The sequence below is a fragment of the Mixophyes fleayi genome, chromosome 4 (assembly GCF_038048845.1).
Source record: "Mixophyes fleayi isolate aMixFle1 chromosome 4, aMixFle1.hap1, whole genome shotgun sequence".
In the NCBI taxonomy this organism is placed as follows: domain Eukaryota; kingdom Metazoa; phylum Chordata; class Amphibia; order Anura; family Limnodynastidae; genus Mixophyes; species Mixophyes fleayi.
Window position 1 is genome coordinate 128,373,253 of NC_134405.1, and position 9,200 is coordinate 128,382,452.

Below are 9,200 nucleotides of genomic sequence, written 5' to 3' on the forward strand. Positions count from 1 at the left end.
GCGCACAAACACAAAGGAGGAGGGGACAGGTGCGCACAAACACAAAGAGGGGCAATGGGGCCGCACGCACGCGAAGGGGGGGCAACGGAGGCATGCACGCGTGAAGGGGGCAACGGAGGCATGCACGCGTGAAGGAGGGGCAACGGAGGAATGCACGCGCACGCATTAAGGGGGGGCAATGGAGGAATGGACAGAGATCTCTATACCTGCTGCAGATTATTGTCCTGCCTCCAGCAACTCTGCAGCCAACCACAGAGGTCTCTATACCTTCAGCAGATTTTCTCTCCTGTCTCCAGTAGCTCTGAACCTCTCCTCAGTGGCCTCAATATCTGCTGCAGACCATCAACCTTGTCTCCAGTAACTCTGCAGCTATCCACAGTGGTCTCTATCAACGCAGATGATCGGTATTTTCTGCAGCCATTCTGCTTCTGTTCTCAGTGGGTTCCTTATCTTCCCATGGAATATCTTGCCTTGTATCAGGCAACTCTGTTGTGCTCCAGCGCTCCTAATCTCCAGCAGCCACTTCATACCACTGGGCCTTCTCCTGTCTCAGTTGGATCATCACCTACTTCTCTCAACTGGACTCGTCTGGCACTCACTCAGAGGACCGAGACCTGCAGGGCAGAGGCTGCAAAGTTCATACCTTCTTGCGGGGGTCCCTGACGAAAACCATCTGCCTTGTTAGACTACGCACCTCTGGGCAGAGTAGCACTTAGCCAGACAGGCCTCAAGAATCTGACCATTATAGTGAATCTGACAATTGGGAAGTTATTAGAATTTTTTTTTGCCACCAGTTCAATTTCTACACCAATTAAAGAGAACATATACAACGTATAATATAGATGGTACATCACTCCTCATAAACTCACCAAGATATTCCCCTCTATTAGCTCTGCCTGCCAGCGTGGGTGTGGACAAATGGGTATGTTAATACATGTATGGTGGTCACGTTCAAAGATATCCTCCTTCTGTTAGAGTCCCCCTCGCCTTGTTAGCAAAGACCCATGGTCCTTCCTGCTTTGTTTTTCTCTCCAGGATGCTGATAGGCTTCTCATATACTTGCTGCTGCCAGATGCTTAATTGCTATGACTTGGAAAGAGAACTACCTTCCTGTGTTTCTAGTTTAAAATCCTGTATTTTGTTTATTGCCTGCTTTGAGATTACTTACCATCTGCATAAGAAGGATGAATTCCATCAGATATGGGCACCCTGGCTATTCTTGCAATCCTTATTTTGTCCCCCTCTATACTATTTTTTTTTTTGTCCAGGCTGTCGGCATCCCATTCATTGCGGCTCTCCTCTGCCTTACTTACCTTTTAGATGACCAGTCACCCCCATCTAAAAAATAAAATATAATTAACAGTACTCTTAATAATGAAATTTAAAAACTGAGACGCACTACTTCCCAGAATGTACATTTGGGGTTTTTTTCTACTGTGTATAGTTAATTTTTATTTATGATTGCATCCCATGCCCTACAATTGTTTACACTCTTATGTCTGTAATCAAAAATGCCTAAATTAAATGTTTGCAAAAAGAAACAACCAATAAAAACTGGGTCTGCCTGGAAATAAAGGACAGCCATAACTTCTGAAAGTTAAATAGGCTACACATAAATAATTTATAAAAGAAGTCAGCTCCTGCTTGCTAGGAGCCCTGGTTAAAAAAAACAAAACACACTGACTGTGGCACAGACAATTCTGGTACAGAATAAACAACACATATACAAAGCTGTAATAATAACCATTCCTGACAAATGTTAAGTTTCTGTTTGATTTTGAAAAGTAAATTATTTTCATTCATTAGCTGTATAACCACATTATATAGCACCTGCCACCTGGGCCTCTGGAGTTATTTTGCTTTGTGCACTATGTTGTAAGCCACCGCAGTAGAGCTGTAACTAACGTAAAGGGAATGCCGACCCAGGGAACTCACTCACAGAGCACAAGGCCCATTATAGTGAAGCAAACAACAAAATAAAATAACACTAATAGACCTGGTGACCGGTCTGCTGTACTCACAGCAGGAGCAGCAGCTCCCCTCCAGGCCGCTAGGGGCCGCCAGTGGCAGCGTTCTCTAGGCCGCCTCTTCCGCCTGTTTATAGCCTCGCTCCCGGCATCCTTTGCCCTCTTCTACCATCTCGGTCCAACATGGTGGGTTTCCTATCTGAGTGTGTCTTCTGTACAATCCTTCTTCATCCTCCTCCTAAACACCCAGAGCCGGCTGGATTGGGTCTGCGGAGGCTACCTGACACCCTCGCCGTGCTGTGGCATGAAGTATTAGCGACGGATGTCGGTCCTAGAAGGGAATCCCGACCAGTGACCGAGCCAGTGAGGGTGTCATGGAGGCCTGCCTGCCGCTTCGTCCTTCTGGCTGCTGCGGTGCTTTAACTCCTCGTGCTGGGTTTTGTGTGCTACGTTGATATGGTGGTTACTTAGTTGAACCGGTGCTATGTGCACAATGGGTGGGGTTGGAGAGTTTCTTCCTAGGTATTGCCCGTAGAATAGACCGGGGCTTGTGGCCTATATCTCACTGATGTGTAATGCTCTTCGTGTTATATCGCTTGCATAGCTAACTTGTGATGGAATAGAAGGCGATTGCATATACATATGTACTGTTTAAATGTGACTTGTTACTTTCTATGCTGTGTACAGTGTATGACATAGTTATTTTCAGTTTGGAAGCTTGTAATGTCTGTTTCATAATGTTGTCCAATGGTTTCTCTTTATGCAATTGTTTAAGCTTTATTAATGCCATAGGTTATCTTTATCTTAACTATATTGATCTATATTTACAGTGACTCAGGTTGAACTAATTTGGCAGGTTTGTAAGTGTGTATGTTGCTATACTGTCTGTAAATGCACTATATTAATAACATTTTGACATGCATGGTGTGTCTTGCTGGTTTTGTGTACTGTGTGTTGATGGTAATCATGTATTCCCATGTGGTTCTCTTGTGAGCATTGGTGACATGTATGAATATGAACATTGGCTTTGCTAGAGTAGAGGGTTTTTTTTTGGTCCATAGGTCTTTAAGTCTCATGTATTTGAAAACCAGCATCAAGTGACTGGTTTTGAAATTATCTCTGACATTGATACTGCTGGTAGTGTCATGTTTTCTCTGGTTGGGATAGTTCACGATAGGTACCATACCCTATGACTGACTTTCACACACGTTTTATAAATGTGCTATTGTTAGTGGTGTATTCATATGTTTGACCATTAATGCCTAGGTGTACAAATGTGTCATGTAGGTTGATATGTTCTGTTTATACAGTCAAAAAGATCATGTTTTACAGGCATTGAATATTGTGTTGCTCATTTTGTCAAGATTGTTTCCTTGATTGGAATAAAATATTGTTTTGGACTTGTTATATCTGCAAAATATTGGCAGCTATTTTCAGAAATGTTTTCCATTTGTGTTGGAGAACCGTTTCCCTCCTAATGTGACTGCAAAGTTAAACACAGCTGTGATTGTTTTGTGTACTTTCTCATTTTGTATGTTTCTAACACAGGGACGCGTCAGGACAAAGACCGTGAAAAAGGCCGCCCGGGTCATCATTGAAAAATACTACACCCGGCTGGGCAATGACTTCCACACCAACAAGCGTGTGTGTGAAGAGATCGCCATTATCCCTAGCAAAAAGTTGCGCAACAAGATCGCTGGGTAAGAGTTGATACAGTGAAGGTTCTTATTTGGCTCAAAGTGTATGAAGTGGATGCAATGGAGTGTCCTTTTAAATACCAAAATGGATGATTTAATACAGGCTTAGTTGTGGTACTTCTGTAATACATCGGAAGCACTAGTTGTTACAAATTGTAAACATATGATGGATCGCATATGCCTTACGTGTATTGAAAGGTCAGTGCAGTCTAACACACTGAAGTGCCTTAGTGCCTAATGTAAAGACAGTCTGAATATAGGACTCCTGTTTTTACTAGCCTTCGGGTAAGTTTTGATTTTAAACGCATTGGAGGTGATTGCAGTGACCTCCCAATAGGTCATGTCAAAAATGTCAGTGGATATGTGGTTTGACAATAGTTTTGTAATAAAAGAACCTCTGGTTTAAGGCCATCATTCTATATCAAGTAATTTGTGAAACAACCTGCATCGAAAGTGATTGTGGCTCTGGTTGTGACCCAGTCATTGATACTGCAGGGAGATCATAATTGAACGAATTTCCCGTGTTTGCAGTGTAACATGGTACCTAGCAAACCCTGTAACGTTCAAACAAGCTTTGCATATTGGACTGTATCGTTTAGGCAAAATCAGTGTTTAACTCCAGTCCTCACACCTCCCCAGTGGTTCATGTTTTCGGGATTACTTTAATCATGCACAGGTGAGTTAATCTATTTGGCTGGGTCAGTAATTATCCCACCTGTTCCACAGGTAGAAATCCTGAAAACATGAGCTGTTAGGGCTCCATGAGGACTGGAGTTAAGAATCATTGGACTAAATGGTTTACTATAATGTTACCTTTTGGGTTTTCAGTGTATCCTTTTCCCTTGTAGGTATGTCACACATCTCATGAAGCGCATCCAGAGGGGCCCTGTCAGAGGCATCTCTATCAAACTGCAGGAGGAGGAGAGAGAAAGGAGGGATAACTATGTCCCAGAGGTGAGTCTTCTGATGCATATATTGTAATCTTTAAGAATTTCCTCTAAATTCAATTTATAGACTGGAGAGAAACATTATAAAGGAATATTGCTGAGTCATTCGGTTTGACCAGACTTGATTGGTAGCTATTTAATAAATACCGTTTTCCTGTTCTCTTCAGTCTTCTTATTCAATGTATGCACACTCTACTTGGGTGCTATGGCAGTAAAGCTATTTTATATTCTCCCCTTGAGGCTATTCTTAAGGTACATACTTCATGCACTGCTAATAGCTGACTTGACATCAGGCTTGTGGTCGTTCTATGTCTTATTCAGTTAGGATTCCTAATTATAACACGTGATTAGGAATGTTGGGGATTAGATCGATTTTAAACTAATTAAAGAAAGGTATAGGGCTATTGCTAGGTAAATTTCCTGTATGATGGATGCATATGGTATGAATAATAGATGCACTTAGTTTATACAAATTGTGAGCTCATTTCTGGTATGAGGGTCATATCCTTTTGTGCTTATGAAACAGTTGGTGATCTCCATAAGCAGTATGGATCCTCTGAGGAGCTTGCCCATTAGGCCAGGGAAAGGATCCTGGAAAGTGATGTTTGTTCTCAGGGGTGAATAGAGAAGAAAATGGTTACAGGGAATCTTTATTCTAGTCAGTGGAAGTTTAGGTGCTGATGTAAAGTATCTAAAGTGGTGGTAAGCAAAGTCAAATCTTAAGGGTCTTGCATGTTCCTGATCACTCTACAGGCCCAGTGCTCACTGTGATCATGCCAATTACCAAACCTCCATCTTCATACTACCATATCTCCCTAGGTTTCTCTTATCACTCTCGGCCTCCTTCCTCTAGGTCATTGCCCTACATCCTCCAAGTACTCTGTCCTTTCCTCATCACTCTTCCCTAACTGTTGCCCCTTCACGCCACCTATTCCATCTCCCCTGCTCACACCTTCCATTGCTGAAACCATTTTTATTTTATTTGCCTTGCTTGGTTTTAATACCTGTTTGTGCTTTATAAAGCTAGCACAGACAGAAAACCATGCACATATCATGTAACACGTTTCATTTTATTTTATTATCTTTACACTGGAGTGCTTCTAATGACTTTAAACTGCACTACTATATTTACAATGTAAACTGATGTTTGTACAGGAATTGTTCAGCAGAAAGCTTTTGACAAAATTGCTGAGTGCTCTCCAGACAATGTATCTGTCTCTGCAGTCTTTTCTATATGTGTTGTCTAGGGGTACTATTGACAGTATTGGCTTAATTTGCCACCTATTGAGGACTTTACAGATTGGGGTTTTCCAGTGGTTAACCTGCTGTTACTCAACCCTTCTACTGGTGCTGCTTGGCCATTGAGCCGCTTGCTGAAGTGTTGGCCGTCCACCAATGCAGCCCACAGTAGTAGGAGAATGGTCTCTGTACCACCAGGCTCCTTCATCAGTGCTTGGAACCGTTTGTTCTGGGTATTATGTAACTGCTGCATCTCCTCTTTGTGGTCATTCTGTTTGGATCCTCCTGAAATCTTCATTTAGATCAGGACAGCTGGGTAGCGGTCACGGAATAAGGCAGGATATTGGGCTCCACACAGGACAGCTGGGGAATAGATTGGCATGTTGGCTCTCTGTAGACATAGGAGCCCAGGTATAGGCATGTTTGTTACTTAAGAGCTGTGAATGCATACATATAATCATGTTATACATTTTGGGATTACAGGCACCTTCTTTTATATAACTCCCTTTAACCAGCCCTTATTGATCTGCTAATTGGGAATAATATTGGACTTGTGCTCATCAGTGGCAGGAGGGGAGTGTTTTGTTACATATAATCGCTAAGTGTTCAATTGAAAATTCCTCAGTTTGTCTCGTTTAAAAGATGTCCTTTATAAATGTTTTCATTAATGGAACAAAAGAAATACACTTTGCTTTCTATAATATGTAGATATCATGCTTAAAATATTTAACACCTCAAGTTGTCATCTTAAGTTTTTCGTTTTGTTAATTCATTTTCTATATGTTTGTGACTATTGGTAGTGTGCATCTATTTCTGTCCAACATTTTACTTTACAGAAAATGTTCATTTACGTGAGTCCCTGCCTCAGTGAGGCTTTAGTTGAAATCCTTTTCAACACACACTATGGTCAATTTTCATCAGAAGTCAGTTAACCTGGAAGTGTGTTTTTGGACTGTCTTGTGTGAGTCAGGATAGAACTCATGACCCCAATACTGCAGGGTAGCATTGCTTTCACTATAATATCTGTCTAGTGTTCACAGGAGTATAGAATAAGTGATTTTAACTTGTGATTCAACCTGCATCGAAAGTGATTGTGGCTCTGCTTGTGACCCAGTCATTGATACTGCAGGGAGAGTAAAATTGAACGAATTTCCCGTGTTTGCAGTGTAACATGGTACCCAGCAAACCCTGTAACGTTCACACAATGCTTGAATTATATATATTTTTACAGCAAGGCATTTTAATGATAGATCCTGTAAATATTAAAGGCTAGGCCTTCTTGAAATGTTTTATTTTATAGCATTCCTCACAATTTAGTAAGTTATTCTTCCAATGTACCTTCCCCTTTACTTCACAAGTTACAGGCTCAGATAGGTATGGTGCTCATTGTCCCACCAACCATTGCTGCATTCCCTACATCGGGCCTGGTGAAGCTGTGGCTCTCCAGGTGTTGTGAAACTAAAAGTCCCTGTATGCTTTGTGAGTAGATAGCCAGCTGATAGCTGGCAAAGCATGCTGGGACTTGTAGTCTCACAACACCTGGGGAGCCACAAGTTGGCCAGGCTTGCCCTACCCCATCCCTGTCAGTTTAAACTGTGGATTACTTTTTGCTAGTCCCACAAGCAATGTATTTCTCTGATATAGTTAAGTAGTTCTTAATTTTGCTAAGAAGTCTTATATTTTGCATAAGCTCTCACTTATGATAATTAACTTCCTGCATTTTAGGCTTTAGAGATTCTGGATTATTTTTTTGCATAGTAATTGTTATTCAAGCTTTAATGAGTAAATGTCTTTTGTGTCCATCTGTGCTTCAGTCTTCTGATAATGCACTGCTTCCATGGAAAATGCCTCATGTAGATTTATTTGGTCTGTCTTTGTAGGTATCTGCCCTGGATCAAGAGATCATTGAGGTTGATCCTGACACCAAGGAAATGCTGAAGTTGCTGGTAGGTGCTGCACAGCATTTCACTTTTCTACTAAAAATTCACATATATATTTGAATCCACTATTTTACAAGTTGTAGATGTGTCTATATGCCAATGTCTCCTGACACCTGCATCGAAAGTGATTGTGGTTTGATCAGTGGCCCAGTCATTGATACTGCAGGCAGAGCATCATGTGAGATTTTCCCGTGTTTGGTTGTCATTTGTACAACTCAAACCCTGTATCTTTCAAACAGCTGTGCTTAAGATTATAAAACTGTTTGGTTAATAATATTACATAATGTTTATATCTTTCATAGAGATTAATTAAGTTGCTTAACTCTAGTATATCTATCTGATTTTAGGACTTTGGCGGCCTATCCAACCTGCAAGTGACGCAGCCTACTGTGGGGATGAACTTCAAAACGCCACGGGGGGCTGTTTAAATGTTTGTATTATACAATTTCCAATAAACTTGGGAAAACCAGTTGCATGAAGTGTATTTCATTGAGCCTATTGTACTGTGTGCAACTGCATGTTTGGGAATAGCTCTCCTCTGTCCTGAATATATCTGGGACTCACATTTTGTGGTGCAGACAGAATAATGCAGCCAGGGCAGTTCTGTCTACTGCATCTCAAGTCTTTTTTTTTTTTTTTTTTTTTTTTTTTTTTTTTTACTCAAGGATTGGCTCTTCTATAAGGTGTAAGTATTACCTAATATATTGTAGGAGGAGACTTTAGTAAAAGGTTAGATCTCCTCCTTTCCAAACATAAAACTTGTTTATTTGCTGCTTCTGCGATTCCAAATCTTAAGAATGTTTGGAGATATGAATTGCAACAATATATATAGGATGTTTGTGTACATATAAGAAAAATGGTATATGTACTGCTTCACAGAGTTGTTCTATCATTTTATTTTTTTCTGGTCTGTCAAATTAATATAGGTAGATGGGTAAAGATTTTGCTTATGTCTGCATAGCCATGAAGAACGAATTGTAAAATGAAACTTGCTGCTTTGTCTTGTGAAGAATTGCCCGTAGAGGTTACCGTGGCAACACATCTCAATGAGTGCACATTTTCTTTACTGTAAACCCTTTTGTGACCAGTCCAGTTTACAATTTTTGTCTTCACTTTATACGAGAAAAAATAAATACTGTATCTTCCCAGGTGAAACTTTATTGAGTTCCTTTTTATAGGCTATACATTATACAGTACAGTGGAAAACAGGAGGTAGATGTACAAAAAGCCCCATTAATTTTACATAATTGGTGCAACCACAAAAACTTCCGAATGTAGTTAATAATAGGCTAGCATTGATGGATCTGTTGTAACTTGGACCTAAAAGCTACTGATATCTGTTTTTACCACTAGTGGAAACCTGAGATATCCCTTGTAGCAGCACCAGCCTCCTGTGGCTCTGTGAAATAC

General features: G+C 40.8%; 1 protein-coding gene, 1 long non-coding RNA gene and 3 other non-coding genes across 9 annotated transcripts in view; 4 read left to right on the forward strand and 1 right to left on the reverse strand.

Moving 5' to 3' along the window:
* The window catches only part of LOC142152018 (uncharacterized), a 27,694-nt gene extending 23,134 nt beyond the window's left edge, over positions 1-4,560 (reverse strand). For 4 of the 5 annotated variants that reach the window (XR_012691281.1, XR_012691282.1, XR_012691285.1 and 1 more), the window contains exons 1-4: positions 2,022-2,108; positions 1,169-1,338; positions 870-1,089; positions 207-735 (exon numbers count right to left, since the gene is read on the reverse strand). This is a non-coding gene — a long non-coding RNA (uncharacterized LOC142152018). Of the gene's footprint in view, positions 1-206; positions 736-869; positions 1,090-1,168; positions 1,339-2,021; positions 2,109-4,477 lie in introns of those variants that run through there. The other variant, XR_012691283.1, reaches the window with a different exon arrangement.
* Positions 2,051-8,259, forward strand: RPS17 (ribosomal protein S17). Its single transcript, XM_075208211.1, has 5 exons — positions 2,051-2,153; positions 3,516-3,667; positions 4,513-4,618; positions 7,731-7,796; positions 8,138-8,259. The coding sequence occupies exons 1-5, from the start codon at positions 2,151-2,153 to the stop codon at positions 8,216-8,218; spliced, it is 408 nt and encodes a 135-aa protein (XP_075064312.1). The 5' UTR covers positions 2,051-2,150; the 3' UTR covers positions 8,219-8,259.
* On the forward strand, positions 4,105-4,234 carry LOC142156242 (small nucleolar RNA SNORA71). The gene has a single exon (XR_012692308.1). It is a non-coding gene; the product is annotated as a small nucleolar RNA SNORA71 (small nucleolar RNA).
* LOC142156241 (small nucleolar RNA SNORA71) lies at positions 6,925-7,054 on the forward strand. The gene has a single exon (XR_012692307.1). It is a non-coding gene; the product is annotated as a small nucleolar RNA SNORA71 (small nucleolar RNA).
* LOC142156240 (small nucleolar RNA SNORA71) lies at positions 7,902-8,028 on the forward strand. Its single transcript, XR_012692306.1, has one exon. It is a non-coding gene; the product is annotated as a small nucleolar RNA SNORA71 (small nucleolar RNA).
* Positions 8,260-9,200: the final 941 nt, after the last annotated feature.